Consider the following 23,651-nt stretch of genomic DNA (forward strand, 5'->3'; position numbering starts at 1 on the left):
AGCAGCTGGCCAGAAACCTCCCTGAAGCCCAGAGCGGGCAGTGCCAGCTCCTGTCCTGCCTCTGTCCCCCGCTCCCTGCCGGGCTGGGAGACCCGCGATAGGCGGGAGAAAGTGTTGAGCCGCCCCCGCACCGGGCCTGGGCGATGGGGAGGGGGCTGACCGCGGGGAGAGCCGTGCAGTTGGTGGATCCGTCTTTGGACGGCAAAGAATGGCTGATGCGGGAAGTAGGAGGGTGGGACGATTAAAAAATCGCTAATTATCGACACTTTTCAAAGGCAGGGGGATAACGGGAGAAGGTCGACCGTGGGTTTGATCCAAACGTGTTGCTGCAATCCCCACGTCCGGAGGGACGTGGCACTGGCACAGATGGCGATGACAGGGGTGACCCACGGGGACGCCCCGCAGCCGCGGGAGGCGGCAGCAGCCTCCCTCTCCCATTCACAGCCTGCCATTACTCACACCTTGTCCGGGGGCTGAAGCTGCAAAGGCTTCTTGAGCTTTGCCAGCAGAAGACAGGTGTCCTGGCCAGAGGAAAGGCATCCGTGAGATGGGAGCGGGAGCGCTGCGCTGCCGTGACCTAAAGAAATACATCCCCCTCGCTCCTTCTCCCGTCACGGTCCCGAGATGCTGCTGCAGGGAGCTGCCTGCAGATACTGCCCTTTCTTCGTTATTGGCCCCACACAAATCCTGCTAGTCTCCCTTGCTGGACCGTGGCAAGGTTGCTGGGATTCCCACGCACACGCGTGAGTTCCCTCGGCCGGGAGGCTGCGCTTGGGACGGGCACATCCACACGCACGGAGCCGGCTCTGGAGGGATGCTGCTGGATGGCCGGCTCCGTGGGTGCGCTCTTACACACGGGAGGCACCCAAGAGCCGCTCATCCCAGCTGCGCTCCCTCGTGCCCCCGTACTCGTGGCTGACATCCAGCCTTTGTGCGCGCACGCACACACACAGGGCGAGGAGCACCCACACCGCTGTAACACGAGTCTGTGTACACATACATCAGGAGAAGCGGGGAATGACGGCTGCTTTCTCCCGGCCAGGAGCACACATACCAAATCAGGAGAAAAGGCTGGGTGATGCTCCAGCTGATTCGGTGCAGCGCGGTGTCCCGCTCCCGCCCCCGGCCCCGCTCCCGGCCCCCGGCGGCGCGGCGCGGCGCGGCGGGTGACTCGGCGGTGTATTTCAGCGGCGGCGGCGGCTTGGCAAGGCTCGGGGCTCCTCCCCCCGTGTGGTGGTACCCTCTCACTTGATCAAATCCTTGAACGTGAACAGTTTCACTGAAAAGCACTTTTGAAAAAAAAAAAAAAATATCCAGCAACAGTAAGGAACAGAATCCAACTACCGGGGAGAGTTTTTTTTTCCTTTTTCTCCCCCTTCTTTCTTTTTTTTCCTTTTTTTTTTTCCTGGTCATCGTCTCAAAGGCTGAGAAAGAGTCAAGAGAAAAGCGAAGAAGAGAAAGAAGAAGAGCGAGAGAAAGAGGCGCCTTTTGCAAATAATAAATATTATAATTAGAATCCGGCCCCTTTCTTCCTAAAAAAAAAAAAAAAGCCCTAAACGCAGCGCCTCATCCCCCCTCCCTCTGCAAGCCCCCCGACTCGCTCCGCAAAGGCATGGAGAAGGGGACCAACTGCTTTCCGACCTGCCACACCATTTTTCTCGCCTGGACATGGTTCTTACTTCTCTCTTGGTGTTGCACCGGCGCCGAAATAACTTGCAGATCCTGCTCATCTCCATCGCCCTCCTGGCCGTCCTCCTCGTCTCGCCTTAGGCAGGAGCAGCGACAGCCGCCGCCGCCGCCGCCGCGAGGATTACGGAGCTGGCCGGGCGGCCGAGCGCGGGGCTCGCTCGGGGCGGCGGCCGCGGCGGAGCCGGTGCCGGGCGCGGAGCCGGGGGGCCAAGCGGGGCCGCGGGGAGCGGCGCTCCGCGCGGCGGGGGCGGGAGGCGGCGCGCCCGGGAGCCGGGGCCCGGCGGCGCCGCGGACCCGCCGGAGCACCGAGGGGCGCCGGGCGCTGGCGGCCGGAGGCGTCCGGGGGGTGCCCGCGGCCGAGGGGCAGCGCGGCGGCCGCGCTCAGCCCCGCGGGCCCCCGGAGGATGGGAGAGCAGCGCGGCCGCGAGGGGCCGAGGAGCCGAGGCTGAGCAGCACCACCTTCGCGCTCACCGGGGATGCGGCGCACAACCAAGCCATGGTGCACTGGTCCGGACACAACAGCAGCGTGAGTACCGCCCCGCACAGCCGAGCCGAGCTGAGCCGAGCCGGTCCGGCGGCGCTTGGCGGGGAGGGAGCCGGGACAGCGGCGGGACGGGGCTGAGCCTGCCGCTGCGGCCGGGCTGCGGGGAGGAGAGGGGCGCTGGGCGGGCACCATGCCCTTATTGCCAGCGGGAGTGGGAGACGGAGCGATGGCCGCAGGAGAAAAGTTTTCCCGGGGAAAGGTGAAGGCGAGGGGGAGCACGGTTCTGCCCCAGCCCCCGGCGGCAGAGCCGCGATCCCCGGGCGGCGCGGCGGCAGCGCCCCGGCAAGCCGGGCTGGCCCCAGCGCTCCCCTCTGCGCTCCGGCATGTCCCGTGTGCCTCTCCCCCGGGGACACTCGCTCTGAGTCTCTCCGTGTGTGATAAACACCGCAGCACGCTTCGCTGCCTCCCTGCCTGGGATGTATGATGCACAGGGCTGGTGGAAGAGCCCTCCAGTGCCCCGCGCTGAGTGCTGGAGGAAAGGGAGATCCCATTAATTCATTAAGGGGTGGAAAGCCCCACGGAACGTCAAGGAGCTTTGGGAGGAGGTGCGTAGTGCAAGCAGAGTGGAAAGTTTGTAAAAAAATCCATGGCATCTCACGCCTTTTCCCCGAAATCAGTAATAATGAGTCACTGAGGTGTCCCTGAAAGCCTGTGGGACTGTGTGTGTGTGTGTGCGTGTGTAGAGGGCATGTCCCAAAAGCCCACACGTTGTGCCATGATAGTGCAGGACCCTCCCTCACACCCGCTCTGCAACGCCCGGCAGGTGGCTGTGGACAAAACTTGAAGTTTCTTTTGACTTGGTATCAGAAATACCATTTCTACTCTCATGTAGTCTGGGAACAGATGTAATTTAAAGGACTCTGGGAAACCTTTATGTCTAATGACAATATTCCCATTATTCTAATTATTATAGCTTGTTGCTGCCTTGAAAATGCCTTTTTTATTGTTTTTCCACTATTGGAAATGAATATAAAGCAATTAACAGCATAAAGCAGATTGGCTGCATTTTCAGATACATTCTTCATGGAACTTACTAGCCATGAAAAAGCAAATTGTCTACCTACTTATCTGTGTCTCTGTGCATCAGCTGTAGGTTCTAATGTGCAACTCAACTAATTTTTTTTACTTGAAATTTTTTGTCTATTTATTGCTACTTAGGCAATAATTCTGACAGCAATGTAGATGTTACTTTGATTTAACCAAATTTTAAAGGCAGTTGTGTTTGCCAGACATGAATTTCACTCTCATTAAAGATGAAAGCAAACATTGAAGAGAAAACAGCTGTATTGTATATTTCAGCACTACACTTGCTTCTAGGAGTATTTATTTTTAACATAACATGCCATGTACTGAAGAAAACAAGCTATATGCCCTCTCTTTTGTTTCATTTTGATGCTGAATCAAGGGGTGTTGAGTAAAAGAAGCTTAAATGCCTCCCCCATGCCTTCTCAGCACGGATTTCCAATAATTTTGAGTATTTCTGCTTAAAGTAGAAATGAAAACTCATTCTGTAGGCATTTGCAGAGGAAAGAAAGGTTATTTTTTTTCTAAAGCACAGCTTAGAAAGTGGTTTTCACAAAATTCACTCTCCTCGGTTTCTTTCACAGAAACATGCTATTTAAATAACTATATTCCTTATTCTTTAAGTGACTGAGAAGGGTAATGAAAAAAATATCTTGATTGTTCATGGCATGCCATTAGGATTTTGCACCTCAGGATACCATGCATTGAAAGCTTCCAACTCAAAAGCACAAGCTAAAGCAAAAGACTGGTGTTTATTGCCTGGGTGGTGTTTGTAGGAAGGAGAAACAAGCGTGATAATAAATTCTAATGTTATCTTTTTGTGATTTTCCTGATGTGAGGTCTAGCATTCTGAGACTTTCTCTCTCCTGTCTTTTGCAGAAAACATACTGCATTTAGTAATTAATTGGATTTTTTTAACTGGGTAGAGGGAAAGTTATATGCAAGTTATATGCTTGAACCTGGGTGCTTTCATTAATTAACAGATAAGGCTGAATCCAATGCACGCTTTTCTGCTGCAGCTCAATTTTCATCTAATTCTACTGTTGGTGTGTCCATGGCACAGGAACATGAAGCAATTTGCCCAAGGTCACTTGGGCAAGCAGTGTGGCTTCTTTTGCTACATTGGTCATATTGGTCCCCAGCCCCACATCATAAAGCATAAATTTTCTTAGGTCACAGGAGATGTAAAGCAGCAGGAAGGTGTGTTGGAAATGGACAATAGATATTAACTCCTGTCATGATTATGTCCGTTGATCTAGTAGAGTAGGTAGGATGTGTCTGTATGTTGTTATACCCAGGCTCCCAAAGCAGTAAAGGGGCAAACAGCTTGCTTTTACCAATTCTGTTACTTGAACAGACTTCAAAACCTCAGCATTTGTCACTTGTGTTATTAAAAACATGATCAATCAAGTTTTGTGCATTAGTGGTAGGGCATTCCTGAAAACTGGATGGATTTGCAAAGAAGATCTGCAGACACTCCACTAAAGGGAGGAGGTCTTTGCAGCTGCTGGACATCTTGTTACCTAGAATGTTAAAACTCTCTGCTTCTTAATTAGTGTTGTTTTTAAAGCAAGAGTCTGTGACTCTTCTATCCCGCTTTTCTCACACGTCCCTGAAATCACAATTTAACTTACTAAAACATAATTCCTTCCAGGCAACAAACTTTTGTTTTCTGTATTTGCAGATAGTGAAGTCAGGATTATGATAGAGGCAAAAGGCTGGTGAGATCAGGGAATTTGGGTTCTCTGCTTTGTCCTGCCCAGAGGCTTTTTCTGTGACCTTAGGAAAGACAATTAACCTCTCTGGATCTCCTCTTCCATGTTAAACGAGGATAGTACTACTTAGCTACCACAAAGTGGTGGTGTGGAGCAGAATTCATTTCTGCTTTGTACAATACCTGAGGATCTTGAAGTGAAAATCGTTAGGAAAATACAAAAATGCTAGTCTGTGTAGAAGTGAGGTTTGTGTTCTCTGTGTTCTTATGGAGGGCACTTGGTTTAATTTAGTGGATCTGATATTGGAAAAAGCAGACTTCTATTTGGGCTTCAAGTATCAATCTGCTCTAATAGAAGCATTTATTGAGCAAGGTCATGAAGCTCTTGAGGGACCTTGGAGAGATCAGATAAAATGTTTTCTTGTCAAGGCTTTTCTAAAGAAAGGAGAATTTTTAGTGAAAAATACTGTTATTCCCAAAAGATCTGCAGGCCATTCTTTTTCCAAAACCATTCCCCTCTGAACACATATGCTGTGTACAAATTCAGTGAGCAGTTCTGAGTCTACACTTGTTTTCCCTCTCTACATGTTTATGTTAGTGCGTGAAATTTTTCCTTGTTCTGCTCATCAGATGCTCTCTCCAACCTTCTTGTGAAGATGATTTGATTCCTCATATGATCTTTTCTTCCTTCCTCTCTCCATGATTTCTAGGATAAGTATGTACAAAAAAATGCTCTTACAGTTTTAAATCTCACTGTCTCGTTTCTTGATAGTAGGTTTTCCAAGAGATTCCAAGAAGCTACAGTGAATAGAATACATTTATAGGATTGCTTTCCTGGTGGAATCACTGGTAGAATGGGAAATGGGAACTGTTTTTTTAGGTTTCAGAGTTGTCCCTCCGATGAAAGTAGCTGTTTATAGGAAATACTTAATTTTGTCCATGCTTTTTCGGTGATGGAATTGCTACAAATTCTGTGTCGTTGTGGCTGGGTTTTTTCAATATGACAAGAAAAGATGTGCATTTCTAGCTTTTTCTGGATAACAAATTCAATCCACTGTCTATGGAGATGCTGCAGCTATGATCACTGCATGCTTTAGCTATCCTATGTATATATGCCTTTGCCTTTTTCAGTAACCAGAGGCAAACTCCACAGAATCATTGAATATTAAAGGTTGGAAGGAATCTTAAAGATGATCTAGTCCCAATCCCTATTGTCTTGGGCAGGGACATCTCCCAGATACTGGCATAAATTCTCCCAAACTTCTGGAATAACGATGAGAAATGCACTATAATGCCCCAGGAAGAGCAGGAGAGGGCATTTGTCTAAGGCATGTGTACATTGTAGGTTGCTGCAGCCAGGCCAAGTTCCTCTATGATCCTAGGGGTTGGATTCTTCATACGACATGAAAAATGTCAGCAGTGCAATTTTTTCGTCTCATTGTAATAGAACAGTGCAGAAGATAAACCAGTGGAAGTCTGGTGTGTTTCAATGGTGCAGCTGCTGCTTGTGCAAACCATGCAATTGCATTCTTGCAGCATGATCCAGGCCCTGAAAACTGGGGAAGGCAGGATGAGAGCTGGTGAGACACTGGATTGGGGCCTGGTTTTGTCTTGGCAGTCATACTGCAGTGTTTTGTCCAGTCAGCCTGTGACTGTTATTTCTGGAGTTAATGTGGTTTCAAGATTCACTTCAAGACTTGGAATATGAGATGCCTTTGGGACAAGATAATAAAGAGGAGGCTAACAATGCTGCAGTAGCTTACAGACATTTTTTTGGTTGAAGAGGGATTAATATGTGTTAACAGCCCCAACATATGTCATAGTGGACATTAGGAAAAGTTTCTTCTCAAAGGAAGTGCTGCAGCAAGGTACCAGAAGGTCTTTGGGGATTTTCAAGACTCATGTAAAGATGATGATCTGTTGGGAACCACTCTGCTCTGGATGGCTTTTCTTTATCTCCTGCTACCACCTGTCCTTTTTCTTTGCCCTGTCAAGCTCTGGGGGCTGGCAGTGACAAGCGGGTTGTGCAAGTTCTCCCGGTGAAGCCTGTCCTTCCCGGAATGATTCCTCTGAATGCTTTTGGCAGGGTTCTGGTGTGATCTGCTAATGTACTGGTGGTTGGATGCTGAGACATTACTCACTCCCATGGAGCATTACAAGCTGGGGAGGCCAATGGGATCACTCTGTGCCAGGTAGTTTTTCATTAAGATGCCTTGCAATGTGGTGTGATGGGCAATATTTGCAATTCCAAATAGACGGCTATGCTTGGAAGGGAGGAAGGGAAATCTTTAGGCAGGCAAAGCTGCATTTAGTTGTCAGCCGTGGGTAACTGCTCCAAAAGTCCAGCTGGATTTCAGTCTAAAATGTTTACTCCTAGAATGCAAAATTGGTGAGAGAACAACCACATTAATTGCACTGCCTTTGGCAGATACTTTAATTTCTATTCTAGACTGTTTTGTTCTCAAACAGCTTTTGAGTATGCTATGGTCTTGTTGCCATTGAAGGTGGGCCAACTGTGGCAAAATGTCTTTATACATTACTACTTTTCCTCTACCTTTATTAATTGCAGTTTGCTACTGAAGTCCTTCTCTGGGACTTTGCCAATCTATTTTTAATTAATATTTATATAGAAGATTGAAAATAAAAATGAAACCAGCATGGCAACTACTTTTGTGGTTGTGTTGAGTTAGTAGACCAGGGAGAAGGCATCTGGAAAATATTTTTTGTGTTGTTTCTCTCCAGACTGGTTTCATTGCAAAGTCAATTTGATGTTTGGACCTGGGTACTGTTTGTGGATCCCAGGAAACTGGCAGGTTCCCTGGGCCGTTTCCCTGCCTGGCACAGAAAACTGTTGATGTTCTTGTAGTTCCAAGCTCAGTAACAGAACTGCTCCTGTCTGGGGTTCCTATCAGCAGTTTCTCTTCAGACCTCAGTACTCAAGACTTTGCCACAGTCAGGGATGATGCCCCAGGACTTGTGGCTAAGCTTTCAAAGTGGATTAAATGCAAATAGAAACAGCTATGTGATTCTTTAATTATTTTTTTCATAATGGAAAACATTCATCCAATTAGATGATGAAGTCTTCTGAAAAGGGGTTTGAGCAGATAATTTATGTTCATCAGGAGAGATTTTTCTCAAAAGGGAGGTGAGATGAAAAAAATATTTTCATGAAGGCAAGGCTGTAAGAAGATGAAACTTTCTGAGAGTTTCCAAATTTATAGCTGCATTTGTAGTATGGATTTTAGAAAACACATTAGACCAGTGTTGTCTAATGGGAAAAGCACAGGTTAAGGGCAAAGATCTTCAGTGTTACTTGCACTGAAGAATACTGGAAACCAGTCTTGCAAACAGTCAAGAATTGACTCAAGTCATACGGTATTATCATGCTCCTTGAGCTCTGTGGATGATTGTGGGCAGAACAGAGAGCAGTACATGCTTACATCAGTCAGCACTCGCACACAATTCCAGATTGATTCCAGAATTGAGGGCCATGCCTCACGGTTGGGGCTGCTTTGAGGACACAGGTGATGGCAGGTGACCTGTCAGTTGTGGAGTTAATGCTTGGGTTTGGCTGGGCTCTGGTCAAGTTTATCTTCCACTGAGAATCTGTGTTTGAAGGTGTTGAATCCAACCTACCTCAGTCAAGACAGTAAATTAAATGGCATGTTCCTTGTGAAGCATTGAATTCTATAATTGCAGAAATTCCCCAAAGCAGCAAAGTATTTGTTTGGATCCTCAGTTTAAATTGATGTAGGATTGATCTAGGCTATTTTGCTCTAGTGGAGAATTCAACCTGCAGGATCTTAAAGCAGTGAAAAGTAAGATTGAGAAATGAATACAGAGGTGAGGAAATATGGAGCAGCAAGTACACCTGTGGGCTCTTCATGTTTTCTGAATTACAGCCACAGGACTGTGGGCAGATGAGTTTTTTTCTCTCTTGTGCACAGCTGTCTGTGCACAAGAGAGAAACTGTCTCTTGTTTGGCTTGGAGAGTTTGTTACTCTGTGGGAGTCTGATGCACACTGTAAGCCATGCTGGAGACTGTTCTGGAGACATAGTTGGTGGAGCCCAACAGGAATTTTAAGCTGAAGTATCCCTTAGCTGGAATATACTTTGCTGGAGTCATACAAGCCTTAAACTGTGTAGAAATCCAAAGTAAACAATTTCCCAAATCATAACTTCTCCTCATGTTCAGGGAGAACTGCACCTGCTAATATTTTATCCATACAAAAAGGAGAGCATGGAAGTGTTTCCTTTCCTGCCTTTATGAGGTGTTATGAGACTGAGGCAACTGAAGAAAATTTGCTGCATGTTTGTAGAACGCGGCTGTGTGGGTGTAAACATATTTGATAAATAATCTGCCATGGAAACTTTAGGGTCAATTTCCAGCCTTCATAACCAGTGGAGTCGCAGCATGCAATAAAAGTAAGAAAAGATGGATGCTGAGTGATCAAATCTCACTTTTGTTCCTCCCTCTCAGTGCTGAAGGAGACCTGATTGCTCTCCCACTGAAGCGAGTGGCACAGCCCTGACGCTGGGGCTGTCACGGTGCTTTTTCCCCGTTATATTCCAACATGCGGCACAATCGGCAGGCAGCAGCTCTGCAGAGCACCACAGGGCCTGCGTGCCCCAAATAGCATCAGTTTTAATTAGCCCGGCCTGCTGAGGATGGGTCCCTGGGGCGCAGGCCGAGGGAAGGGTGCGGGCTGCCGGCTGAGGGAAGCGGAGCCGGGCGCTAGAGGGAGCGTGGGCATCTGGGAAAGGGAGGGAATGCTGCTGGAGCCCGGGCTGCTTGCTGGGAGGGCAGAGGCTGCTGAAATATTGATGTGGAAACCCGCTCGGAGTCACAGACTCCGCGAAACTCCCGCTGTCTGGGGTTCCCTCTGCGAGAGACGAGAAGAGTCCTGCCAGACGCTCGGCCGCGGTACAGCTGATGCTGGCTCCCTTGTACTGGCTCTAATCGCTGCCAGGCTTTTCCCTGACGATGGTTTGCCCTGTGCCGGGGGCTCTCATCTGCTCGGTCCCCTCCAGCCTGAGTCGTGCCTGTTGAGAGCTCCAGGACGGCCCTGCGGCTGCCGGCGGTGCTGCTGCTGTGGGCCAGGCCGTGTTCGAGCTGTGCGGCCCGGCGAGCAGCGCGGCCGCTCCTGCTGCACCCTCCTCCTCCGCTACCCTGCCCTGTTTTTGTCCCCCGGGGACTGCTGACAGAGCCACCTCGCTGCCCATCTGCTCCCTGTCCTGCGCCAACCACAGCGGCAGGGGGTGGCAGGAGAATTGGGCCCCTTCGCTTCTCTCCCTGTACCTGATGCGCAGAGGATGCGCTTGCCCTGCCAGGTCCCTGCCACTTGGCACTCATGACTTTTTGACCAAGCTGAAGGGTGTTGCACAAATCTTAGGGTTTGTGTTCCTCCTTTCTTTTCTTGTGGATGTGGAGGAATGGAAAGAATTGGAGTTCTTACCAGCCACTGCATTGTGGGACAAAAACTTTTCCTGGGAAACCTGGTTGCACTAGCTGATCTCTTTGGGACTAAAATGAATGTTTGGAATTAAAAAAAAAACAAACTAGGACTGAGCAGCTGCAAATCACTTAGGTCAGTGATGGGCTGAAGAGCTGGGATGCTGGAAGCAACTGCTTTGACACTGCATCAGTCTGTAACATGGGTACTGCTGGGACATCTTCAGTGGTGCTGCTGGTAGGCTCCTGAAATGGGTTGAGCCTCTCCTGGGGATTTGCTAGAGGACCCCAGTGAGGGGTTGTTGAAGCAGACAACTTGGCACAAAGCTCCTGCTGACTTTCAGGGCAGAGAGAAAAGTATGGGTTGAGTTGGATGTGCATCCTTGGGCACTGGAGGAGAGCAGGCTGTGCATGCAGGTTGTCTTTGTGATTTGTGGTCTTGCCATTGTGCCTAACACGTCTTGGATTCCCTATCCACAAGAGTTAACTCACATGGAGGGCTGTCACTGAGGCTTGAAATGGATGGACATTTGCAAAAGCTGTTGTGTGGAAGAGAATGTGTAAAACATGATTATCTCACTCTTGCCAAAATGCTTTAGAACCTCATGGGTGATGAGGGGATGGAGTGGAAGGTTCAATTGGTTGTTAGCCTTTCCCTGCAGCTGGTGCCTGTTTGAAATACCCCTCTCAGCTGTGATCAATACCATGAGGTGCAGGCAGATTTGGTTGGTCTGTGGCCTTATTTACCTGTTAGAGAGCTGGGAGGTGGATCCTTCCTGCACAAGGCAGTGGGGTGGATGTCTGTGTATATGGAGACATTGCTCTGTTCCAGTTTTTGTGTCCTTTACTACCAAATCCTACCACTTTTGTGCTTGCAGAATGGCAGACGTGACTGTACATAAAAATGTCTTTTGCTGCCTCCTTCAGCTGTCTATTCTGAAGGTCATTAAAAGGAAGGTCAGTAGTATAATTTTTTTTTTTCCTTTTTTTCTTGAGAAAACTGAGGCATGCAAGAGAGGAGGAATATACTCTGGGCTATGATCAGCAGTGATGGGCTACTTAATAACAAAGGACTTACTTTACTTCATTGCTACAGCTTAGATGCTGTATATATTTTTTTAATAAGAAAAAGGATGAAAAGAAAAATGGGTGTGGCACTAAGAGGGGAAAGAACAGGGCTCTCAATAGTAGAAAAGTAGAACATGGTCAACTAAAATCATTAACAAATTGATCAAGTTAAAGCATTGCAAAGTTCTGTCTCAGAGAGTTTTGAGATCATCATTGTCTGCTGTTCCAATTGCTTTACCTTCTTGGCTTGATAGATCAAGCCATTTCAAAACACATTTGTACCTGGCCTGAAAAGAGGTTTGCTTGTGAGACAGTGAGATTGCAAACCTGTGTGATAGCCGTGCTACTCGAGACAGTTGGTATTTCAGAAGAAAGATTCTTTGTTCAGGTGTTCTTTGGCAACTATTAGAGCAACACCAGGATAAAGTCCCATCCAGTCACAGTGTCCATATCAGGTGTCACAGAGGTATAATAGAGATTGTTCAGCTGTCTATGGTCAGACTTTATGGGTAGCTGAGCCTTTACCTGAAGGGCTCTCAATAAAACGTGGGATATGGAATACAGCAGAACAAGATCTGGCCAGGACAGCCCACCAGACTATGATTTCTGCTGAGTGATTTTGAGGCCCTGCCCCAGTAGCCATGCTGAACGCTTCAAATGGTCTGTGAGCACTGTCTGCTCTCTGAAGGACCAGAAAATGAGCAAAATGCCTGGTGATTTTGTTAAGCAACATAAGTTTGCAATCACTTAACTGTGTGCCCTCCCAGGACTCTTTTGTCTCAGTGTTTGCCTTACAAACCCCAAGAGAGTGATCATCTCTGTCACGATCCCTCGTTCTGCTGCCTGTTCAGATGGGTGAAGAGTGGCACAAGGTGTACTTGGCTGAGCATTACAGATGTGCTGGAGGGCTCGCTGTGATTGATGCATCAATCAGCTGGAGCCCTGCCAGCTATGAAAGTGGACCCTGGGTGCCTTATGGTTCAGGCCAGATATTATTTTGGGGCCTGCTTCTTCACTCAGCTCAACTTAGAGGAATTCTGCACCTCTGTGACCTTTTATCCCTGTGGAGTTCAGTTCAAATTGGTCCAAGGATTCCAAAGTTGTCCCTCCAGTGCTAACTCACACATAGCATGGTCTGTTGATCCAAAGCAGAAACGTTTTATTTTTTTTTTCAGGGCACCTAAACCACAGCTACAGCATTAGCACAGAGGAGTCCTTAATTTTCTTAATTAAGTGTTGGTTTTTGCTATCCTGCCTGGAAACTGTTCCTTTAATCAAAAGGCACCACTGCTGGTAGTGTAGCATTCTGTTTGCTTGTACAGCACCTCTTTGTGGCAGGTTCAATGTACCTGCCTTTCCTTTTAATTAATTTCAGATTGTCCACATTACTTGTTCCACCTCATGTACTGCAAGTAACAAAGCCTGCCTTTCTGAGTTGCATTGAGGTTTTGTTCTTATGACTCTCAGCTTTCTGTGGCTTTTAAAAAATATTATTTATTAGTGCTTCCTGTAGTGCTCCTGGAAACAGGCAATAGACTAGTTTGGGGAGATGGAAAAACAACTCACAGAAAGGGGAAATACACAGGTCTAGCTCTGCAGAATGAGATCAGATGTTAAAGGATAAAATATTGAATCATTTGAGAATGCTATGTCTTCTGTAGAAGAGGAGATTCTAATTTTCTTTCCCAAAGACACAGTTTAACAGTTATGAAAGTCACTGCTTAGTGGATGCTGTTCTCAGACAGGTTGGAATGAGCCAGAGTTCTCCTCATGTGCTTATCCTGGAGGAGACAGGGGTGAGAGGCCAGAGCTGATCCATTGAACATGTCAGAACACAGGAGTGAGTCAATATATGTGTGAAAGTGTTCTGTTTCACACCTGATGGGGAAACGCATTGTCTAATGCTGCACATTCTTACCTGAGAGAGTTGGCTGTAACATTTATTGCCCTTGGTACCTAACAGGTTTAACAAAACTAAGTCTGCTATTACCTGTGTTTGTCAAAAAATCAGCTGCATGGGAACACCTCGGAGTAGAATGGGAGGGGACAGAATGGATCTTCCTGAGTTTTTTTACATCTTTTAAAGTCCCATTTTAATCATTAAGTTGTTTAAAAAAAATTGGTTTTGAAATGTAGGGGATACTATGCCTACATTTATATATGTGCAAGGATATGTGACCTGGTAACTACAGAACTAGGTATGTAAGCATATAATTAGAAAAAACCTAAGTACCATGTAGCCAGGGATGATTTGGGGCCATAGTCTGATTTTTCCTGCTTTTCCTGTGTTCCTTGTCTACACCCTCCTCTGTAACTTGTGGGTTCTGCTGTTATATGGTACTGCAGGTCTATTCCTCCTCTTTCCTTTGCTGTGGCCTTTGCACAGTGGCAGTGACTTGGACAGGCTTTGGTATGAGTGAGAGTGAAGGTTTTTCTGTGCCTGTCACAGCTGGGTTTGCCAACCCTTAGTAACACACCAGGTTCCTTAGTTTGAAACTGGTTGCTGGCATGCTAAACTTGGAGCTCTCCTAAAGCATGTGTCCTCCCTTCCGTTCTGCTCTGCTCTCATCTGCAGATCTCACTGATCAGGAGGTGGGAGGAAATAGTAGCAAGGTGGAAAAGAGCTGGCAGTTAGTTGGGGTCTGTCGTTTCAATCTTTTCTGTCTTGAGCTGAAAGCGTGTTTTTTTTGGTTTTTTTTTTTTTTGATAAAAATGCTTGTGGAGTTTTATGGTTTTAACAGAGAAGTAGAAAAACTGTGTTTAATGATAAACATTTGGAACAAGGGAGACTTTCTCCCCACCCAACTGTATGTACAGCATCTTGCACAAATTTTGTGTCTTTAAAGGATGATGTACATGATACAGAAGGGGGAACCTTGCCATTTGTTTTTACCTGCATATATGGAATTTCATTTCCCTGAAGAGGAGGCAGCATGGGCATTCCCTGCCAGCTTGTTTCTACAGACCATAGATGATCAGTTGTGGTGGGGCAGATGTGGCCTTTTCTGTTGTTTCTGACTTTTTGACACCAGCCTCTGCCAGTCCCTGGGGTGGCACTCTGGTCAGTTTTGTGCTTGCTTTCTCCCTCCTGAATTTGGGGCCAGAAGGTGTTTTGCTCCTGTGCTAGTCCCCTGTGGTGAATTTTTCTTAGCAGTGTTGGCTACAGGGAAGCTGGTAGCTTTTTCAGGTTCATTCTTTATTTAAATTCTCTGCCTCCAGAGGCACACTTGTGCCTGACTTGTCCTGATGCATTTCCCTTGGGCATCCTTCTGCTATGGCAGCTCCTGCTCAGGGCACAGAAGAAAATGAACCTAAGAGATGGAATTAGCACCAGAGGAAAAAAATCAGTCCCCTGAGCAAGGCATGCACAGCCACTGGGAACTTAAATAGTGTTTGGATGATGTACTGCTTTGTGCCTAACTCCTGGAGAAGGGAGGAAAGTGATTATCCGAAGTCAGGGGATCTGACTCCCAGGAGTCTGGGACACAGTCAGTTCAGGTTAGACATGCCATGGCTGACTGATACTTGGAGTTGTCTCAGAAAAGAACTGGGCAGAGAAATGCTGTCAGGAGGCTTTTCTCCTTCTTGTTTAGGCTGAGTGGGTCATTCTCACCTGCCAGGGTGCATAAATTGCTATCCTGCAAGATAAAGCTTTAGAGCACTGACTAAATGGTCTGTCTTGCCATTAACTGAAGAGGGAGGAAGGATGTCAGTAAATGCATATTAGCCTTTCAAGGGGTACTGTTCAGCCCGTGTTAGTGTTGTAAAATCCGCTCTGGTTTATGGTGATTTTATGCTGATGTTGCTTCAGTAGAGCTTGATTTCTGCTAGTGTGGGCAGGACCCTAATGTGAATGTTTCTGTGCAGCCTTAGTTTTGCCAGTGTGGGTCTGGAAGTGTCTTTATGTATCTCCTTTAATTTGTACCCTTGACTTTTTTTTCCCCCCCCCCCACATTTGTCTTGTATTTTCTTTTCTATTGCCCTGAACTTGGGACAGTGAAAGTGAGTTATCTGATTGTGGGGAACATGACTATGTCTGTGACTTAAGGAGGAAGACTCAGGTATTGCTGCAGTGTGGGCAAGCACCTTTCTCTCGTTCTTGTACTGGTGAGAAACTTGGATGTTCAAGAACAGAGGCATGTGCTTCAGCAATAAAAGCCAGTAGTGTTAATTACCCACCAGTGATTTGGGCACGTGAGGGTGAGAATTGTCAACCTGGAACTTGCCAAGTCTCTGTTCTTTTGGAATATTTGGAATAAAAATCTCAGTGTTAAACTGTATCCTAAATGCTGTTGGGCTTGTTCTGGGAGAAGACAAGTATCTCTTCCTAGTGCACGTAGTGTCTCTCAAAGATTTTGTGCCACTGTGGGCTCTCCGTTCACTGCTTAGCTAAATATCTTCGCTGCTTCTGGTGGGTAAATATTTCAAGAGGTCACAAACACCTGCTTGAATGGAAGTTGGAGGGATGGAACCATTTGTAATAAACTAGCAAACCAGGCTTGTAAACATTGTGCTATGCTGTAGTCATGAGCTGGGGTTGCCAGCCTCTTCTGTGCTTGTTTTAGAAACAGCTGCTATGAGGAATTTTTTTTTTTTTTGGCTGGGTAGATAAAGAGTACACAGACTTGGCCAGACAGACCAAGTGCTGTGAGTGATCTCTTTGCCAGAGTGGAAATGGTGTTCTGGATCTCTCACTTCTACTTGGAGTAACTTGTCACTGGAACCCTTTGGTTTGTCTTTTGTTGTCTGTCTTTGAAATAAAACACGCTGCTCTGACAGGAGCTCCTGCTTCATCAGGCTAAGGTCCTTATCAAGATTTTATTGCAATAGCAAGGATTTAAACCAAGCACAGCAGTTTTATTAAAGGCATATTTTTCATCTTCGTGATGCTGAATAGGGCAACAGTAATACCTTCAAAGTCAATGCTGATGCACTGATGAAATGTCAGTAAGATGAGAATTCGACCCACATACCCCTTCTCTGGCATCTGGCAGGCTTGGACAGGATGGAATTTGAAAGCCTCTTCCATTTGCAAGACTGTGCTTCTGCCTGTGTTTCATAACAGACAGCAACCAGGAGAGCATTAACACCGTGATAAATTACCAAGTGTCAGAAGCCATCAAGCTGCCTGGTGAAGCAGAGGTGTCTCTTGGAGGGGTTGAGCAATCCAGGAATGCAGTCCTTTAGAAGTAGTTTTGAGTGATGATGAGGGCTTCACTTGCAGAGTTCCACCAAGCAGTGTCCAAACAGCACATCAAACAAAAATGAGGCTTCTTTACTGCCTTGGTAGAGACCATCCTGTCTTGTGGTGTGGCATGTTCTCTTGCTGCTTTGCTTACTGCCTGAGCTCTGAATCAGTTTCACAAATTCCGTTGTTGGCTGTGACCTCTCTAACCTTGCTGTGCTGGTCCTACACTGCTCTTGGGTTTAGGTTCTCCTCTAGCTCAGGTCCTGCTGGCTTGTCTGACTGGGGCAGGAGTGCTTTAGAGGGCCTTGATGAAAACCTAGAGAAATAATCTGGGTTTTGGCTCAGGAGTTAAGGCTCCTTAGCATTTGAGGATGAATGACTTAAAGCACAAAGAGGCAGTGCAGTGAAGGTGGTGTATTTATTAGAGCAAGTTCCCATTAACTCTTCTCCTTGACAGATATAATATCTCTAGCTGTTCTTGTCCACTGTCATATAAGGTCTGACTCAAAGCCAGTGAATTCTTTGCATTTCTATTGACTTTAATGGGGTTTGGACATGTGCCCAGGATCATAAGATCAGATGTGCTGGACGAGACCAAAAGTCCATCTCTTCTCAATGTCACTCTGCTCAGTGGCACAGCTGTATCTGGCAGTGAATTGTATCTGGCACCTCTCTGGAATCAGGAATATGTAGTACAGAGAGCTCTGTAAATAACTGACTGCTGGCCTTGGTGTTTTTGAGAGTGTGTGGGCTGGCTGGCAGAAGGGAAATAATTTGGGTTTAATCCCTAACCCCCATCACCACCCTGACAGGTCTCCCCAGGTTTTGACTTGGACCACACACAGACTTGCATTCTGGTTTAAAAAAGACTAACAACCACAGCCAACCAACCAAAATATAAAAAACACACCTCCTTAAATTTTAAGAAATTGTTGAAAGAATTTTTTTTCAATGGAAAGGTGATACTTTTATTTTAAAAGGTTAAAACAAAATATTTATTGTGTAGTGATGAAAGCAAACTCAGCACAATTTAGAAGATACAAAATATGCTGGCCTTATTAAATTGCTATTTTACTGTAGAAAGTCAGGCTTGAAGATACTGCTCCTGTGACTTTTTGTGCTATGCTGTCTTGGTATAAAGTCAGTGAAAAAAAGGTTGCAGGTTTATGTGCTCTTGTTGGAGGAAAGCAGTGAGCTCCATGGGTAAAAACAGAGATTATGGTGTCTGATGCAGGGCCTGCTTGTAAGGTCATGTTGTTTTCTGTTAATTACAGGAATTACCTTGCTGACGTCAGCTTGTAAGTCAGCAGGGTGGATGCTCACACACTGTACTGGAGATGGCCATAAAATGACAGTGGTTTAGAGAGTTGTTTTTGGTTGTGTTTGTTAGTTTGTTGGGGTTTTTTTTGTTTGGCTTTTTTTTTTTAAAGAAGCTTTTAAACTGAAAATTTCAAGCTGAAATACACTTGTGATTTTTGTTTGTTTATTTGTCTGATTTTTTTTAGTTGTAGTTGTCATTTATTTAATTTTTAATATGGGTTTCTTAACTTATTTTTGCTAATTATACCAGTTGATAGAAACTAAGTCAAACTCCCTCTTCTTCATCCTGATTTATAAACTCACCGATTTATGGCTTGGCAGGTTGGCTGTGTTTGACAGTGGAGGGGGAGTTACACCTCAGATCTAAATTACTTGGTAGCATTTGCCAGCAGAAAGTTGCAACTGAAAGGGAGTCATGGGGGCAACAGGGTAGAGCTTTCATGTGTTACCACTCTTGCAAGATGGACAAATATGTGGGAGTTGCACCTTTAGGCTTTACAGAGGGAAGTTGTTTCCCTCTGTGCCTCAGTTCCCCCACCTGTGAGAGGCAACTGACCTCGTTTGCAAAGCCCTGGGGAGGGACTGGTGGGAGGTGCTGGGTAAGCCTTGTTGTCTGTAGCTATTGGCAGCTGAGGTCTGGACCAATGTGCCTTTCTTTCTCCTTCCCACAGGGAATCAGATATTGGCCACTGTTCAAGGCAGGCAATAAATGCAAACAGTTCTACTGTATTTCTTCCATGTTAATTTTCTTGGGTGGCAAAAACAGCAGAACAAAGTTGTGAGACCTGTGGCCTGTTTGAATGTGACCCTGTCTGTCTGCAGTGGGCTGTAGTCTAAGGGCTGCTGCGTGCATGTTCCAGTTGAATTCAATTTGTGGTTTGCTTTTTGAAACATAATTTCATTTCTAAGTGTAGAAAGTGTACAGAGCTGAGATTTGTCCTGGTGCTGGGAGGAGAGTCCTAGTCTGATTATTTAAAATGAATTAGTTCTGATGAAATATTTAGCCTTTAAACAACACATTTAATGCAGTGAATTGCATTTTATTTATTAATGGCTGTTGCAATGAGATTTGGAGAGAAATTCTGCTAAAATGCACTGTTGTGATACTGCCAAATATAGTAATGACTGTAATATTTTGTTGAATTATTAATATCCACTGTGCCTACAGAGCTACATAAGCATCAGATTTCAAAATTGCTTTTATCTGAAGACTGATATTTCACCATTGTTTTGCTTTTTTTTTTCAAACAATTTCTAAAAAAAAATTTAATTAAAATGATACAAAGAAAGCAGGAAGGCCAGTCAGGTGTTGCCAGTGTTTAACTCTTTTTTCATTATCAAAGCACCCCCAGGAAATGTGTCAAAGAATATTTCTTTCTGCCAGCACCAGGTCTGTTTGCAAAGAGAGATTCTTTGTATGGAAAAGTGAAAAGGAAAGGTGTGTGTGGAAGCCAGGCACAGGGCTGAGGGACATCACTGCTGCTTTAGCAAAACAGCCTCGTCCACTGCCACCTCCCTGCTGCCGGGGGCTGATCTGTACATGTCATCCATCCCTGAGCTTATTGACAAAGAAGGATAGGCAGAGCACTTTTAATCTCTGTGGACCAGATTTTCTGCCTCTAGGACAGACACTAATCTGTCAGAGGTTGGGCTTCCAGCCAGTGACTCTTCTCCAATAAACTTGTGGTGCTGGCCCCATGAGTGATGGCAGATTGTGGGACCCCAGTGCCCACCTCAGGGGGGATGTACCTTACCTGTTTTATTTCACATGGTGTCCAGGATGTTCCCTGCTCCTGGACGCTTGGCCTGATGTGAGAATGTGGTGGTTTGGCCATTGGTGTCCCCCAGCATTTCTGTGCCCCATGCTAAGGAACATTTTCAGACAAACTCAGACCTGGTTTAGGGGATTGGGTAGCACAAGAATGCTTGCTTTTGGCACCTTGTCTTGGGGAGAAAGGAAGTTCATCCAGATGGAGGCAGATCCTGATGTTCCAAGTGGTCTCTGGACTAATAAATAGGGCCTAACTTGTCTTTCTAACTTTCTAATATGGGCATAACAAATGAAGAGCAAGAGTGACATGAAGGTAAAGGTCTCTCTTGATCTGCGCTCTTGTTTTTCCACTGTTTCCTTTGAATTGAATACAAATTGTCTGAAGTCTCCCTGGATTTTATCTGGGGCCTGTAATACCAGTACAGGATGGTGAAGATGTGGGAATACACCAAAGATTTTGCTTATCCACCTAAAGCTATTGCTCTGGAAACATCCAGTTAGACCACTTGTCCAATTGCCCTTTGCTCTCTTGTGTGATGCTTTTGGTTGCCAAGGAGCTGGGGAAAGCTTGCGACACATGCTTGTTTATTATCAGCAACTAGTGTGTTTTCCTCCTCTCCCCAGCATCTTTCCCAGTTTATTAAATCTTCCAATTGAAGATGTCTATCCAAAAGAAGACTTTCTGTGTATTTGGGTGTATCCTGAGGTACATTGAAGGGTCTAATTTGTGAGTCGACAGCCAGAGATGGTGTGTTTGGTCTGGCTGGGATGGAATTAACTTTTCCCAAGGCAGCGCTCCTGGTGCTGTGCCAGCATCTGTAGCTGGAAAGGTGTTGGAAATAACACCCAGTTCTGGTTATTGCTGAGTCACCCTCACCCCCCAAAGGGCAATAGGCTGGGGTAGGTGAGGGGCTGAGAGGGCAGTGTCATCCTGTGACTCCTGCCATCCACACGTCCTTTTTAATGCAGCCTCCTACTCTGTCTCTGCTGTGCTGTTTGTACTCGTGGCCTGGAGAGATGGTGTGAGCCAAAATTGCCGGCTTTACTCCAAGGATGGCTCCTGGGAGCTTCCCCAGGGCTTTCTTGTGTCTGATTAGTGGATCAGCCTCAAATCAGTGTCTGGGGAACAATCAATGCATGCTGCTGGTGAGAGGGTGCCCTGCATCGCTGGGGGATTTGAGTGGGGCTGGTAGAATGCTGCAGGGGTGAGAGAAGGCAAGTTCTTTAGAGGGTGAGCTGGTGATTCAGACAGCTTAGAACAGTCCTCTCTCAGAGCTACGCACAGCTCTGGAGGGCTAGAGATGGCTTCAGGCTCCTTTGGGTGTTTAGCCCAGAAGGAAAGTACAATTTCCTGCCTCTCCTGATGATCTCTGGCAATTATCTGCCACCTTCTGGTGAGACAAGGGGAGATGTAAGGGGAGAAGGGAAGAAGAGGAAGCTGGAGTCTTAGTAGTGGTTGGGTGGTTCAAGGAGATGAAACACTTGGGAGCCAAGCTGGAAGATGGGAGCAGGGAGGCCAGATTGGGGAGTGGGGATTGAGTCAAGCAGTGCTGCAGAAAGTAGTGCCCAGATCAGGACTCCCCATGTCAGCAATTTTTGGGCCAATATCTTTCCCAAAGAGTTTTGCCAAAGGAATGTGGTCCTGTGATGTACCTTTGGTCTGCATGGATAAATGTTCCTCCACGGTGAGGCCATGATCCTCTCACCTTGCTGGGTCCCACGCTCCCATTAACTACATTTGCAATGAGCCATCAAAATCCACTCCAAAGTACAGGACTTCTTTCACTACACAGTATCATGGGAGAAATATTGAAAGTCATGCCCTGTTTATCCTCAGAGAAGTTTCTCTGATGGTATCAGACATATGCCACAGTGACTGCACAGAGGAAGGACACAGATACTGGATTTGTCTCATTGCCTTTACAAAGAGTAATAATCTATTGTGAGGAAGAAAACCACTTCAGCTCAAGCAAGCAAAACTTTGTAGTAAACAAACTTTCACTTCTGTGCAGGGGGTTGTCAGAGAGGAGTGATGGCAATAAATAGATTAATTAGGTTTCATAGAAACATAATAATTGTATGTAATGTTTCTTGAATATAAATAGAGGGATCCAAGCAGATGATGTGCTGAGTGAACATACCATCCTTGACTCCTTTAACTGCTCCAGAGAGCAAAAGCTTCCTCCTTGCTTATTTGCACACTTGTTTCTGGTGTTTGTTGCTCACCTTTTGCCACCAGGAACTGGAAGCCTGCTTCCACATGCTAGAAGACAGATTTTGCTTACCACTGCAAGATACTGTGATGTAATTGTGAACACCCAAGGCTTGGTCTGAAGCCTGCTGCCTGAAAAAATAAACAAGAGCTGACTTATCTTTCTTTAGCTGTCACTTGTGTTGTAGTTTTAGGCTGTGAAATGCATTTATGTGGTGATTGTCTCAGCAAAGATATCATCCATTTTTTCTGAATTTCCAGACGTCTTGTTTGTTTTACACATTGATATGCACGTTACTGTGAAAGTGATTCTTGCTTTCTAGTTTTCCCTGCTTAGACTGTGAAGAGAAAGTGATCTGCTTGCAGGTATGAGTTTCTTGGGAAGCCTGTTCTTTGTGTGTATTCAGCTGGGCCTGGTCTGGGTCAGGTGCTGGGGGATGGCTCTGTCCCTCTGCAGTTCTCTGTGTGTGGTAGAGCTGCAGCAAGCCCTGAATGCAGGGGATGAAGTACCAGAGTAGTGGTCACTGCAGTGTCACCCATGCTGCTGTTCCCCTCTGAGTTAAGGATTCTCTTTCAGTGGTGTTATCCTACTCTTACTTACATAAATACTAATGGACTGAAGTTTGTAGAGAATTTGGAGAATACAAGCTACTGTCTCTGTTTTGTTCCAGGAAAGAGAACCCTGGGTGAGCTTGAGCTTCCTTGGTTATGTTCTAATGATTATTGCTGTTGGTGCACATAGGAAGTAAACTGCAATAAGGAGAGTTAATATTTTGTCAGGAAACTGTGTATTAAAAATTTATACCAGAGTATTTTCCCCAAAATCACTTGTACTCTGCTTGCAGCTGGAAGAAAAAATAAAATATAAAGGAAAGCAGAGTGAAAATATTTCAAAATGCTTTATTAATATATTATCTACAGTGACTTTGCTTTCAAAAGAATATTTTTTTTTGTGTTTAAGTGACATAATTGAAAAATGTTAGCCCTGCTAAAAATTTTTAAAAATTTTAATATATTGCTGTTTATTAGTTTTATGACAAATGTTAAATTGAGTAAGAATTTTCACTTAAAAATTTCAACTGCATGTACTTCTGCTTTTAAAGTGGGAATAAAATCAATATTATGAGTCAGTATAAGACTCATGGGAGAGTAGAGTGATTACAGAATTACTATTGACATGGTTTTCAATCAATTTTTCAAGAAAATTGAAAATTTCTTGAAAAATTTCAGCTTTAATCAAAGGACTTTATGACAAAGTACTCTATGAAAAATGGTAGGAAATTGCTTTGATTAGGAAATTGCTTTGGTTGTTTGTTTTTGTTCCGTGCTAGAAAAATATTTTAGATATTTTGAGCGACTTTAAAAATTGTGTGATAAATATTTACAAAAACAGGGAAAAGGTTGAAACTTGAAATAGGAGGACAGATACTTTCCAGTCAACTGCAGTCATAGATAAATCTGTCAACATTTATAATCTGAAATAGGAAGTTTAAATATCAAGTATCATGTGCTGAATTCTTATATTGAGCTGCCTACAATCAATCCATAGGGTCAACTTTTAAAATGTCAGAGGTTTAAATGTACGTGTTGACAGGAAACTGAGATTTGCTCAGAACACTTGTGCAGCCCAAATTGCCATTTTTTCCCAAACATGGTGCTTGTGACCAGTC

At 45.5% G+C, this 23,651-nt stretch overlaps 1 protein-coding gene across 2 annotated transcripts in view; it reads left to right on the top strand.

Annotated features, from left to right (window-relative positions):
- The first annotated feature begins 1,515 nt into the window (after positions 1-1,515).
- The window catches only part of SORCS3 (sortilin related VPS10 domain containing receptor 3), a 275,567-nt gene continuing 253,431 nt past the window's right edge, over positions 1,516-23,651 (top strand). The window contains exon 1 of one of the 2 annotated variants that reach the window (XM_064431239.1): positions 1,516-2,215. In XM_064431239.1, the coding sequence (XP_064287309.1) occupies positions 1,613-2,215 (603 nt within the window). In that variant the 5' untranslated portion in view covers positions 1,516-1,612. Of the gene's footprint in view, positions 2,216-11,150; positions 11,380-23,651 lie in introns of those variants that run through there. The other variant, XM_064431241.1, reaches the window with a different exon arrangement.

This window comes from Passer domesticus, chromosome 8 (assembly GCF_036417665.1).
Source record: "Passer domesticus isolate bPasDom1 chromosome 8, bPasDom1.hap1, whole genome shotgun sequence".
NCBI lineage: Eukaryota > Metazoa > Chordata > Aves > Passeriformes > Passeridae > Passer > Passer domesticus.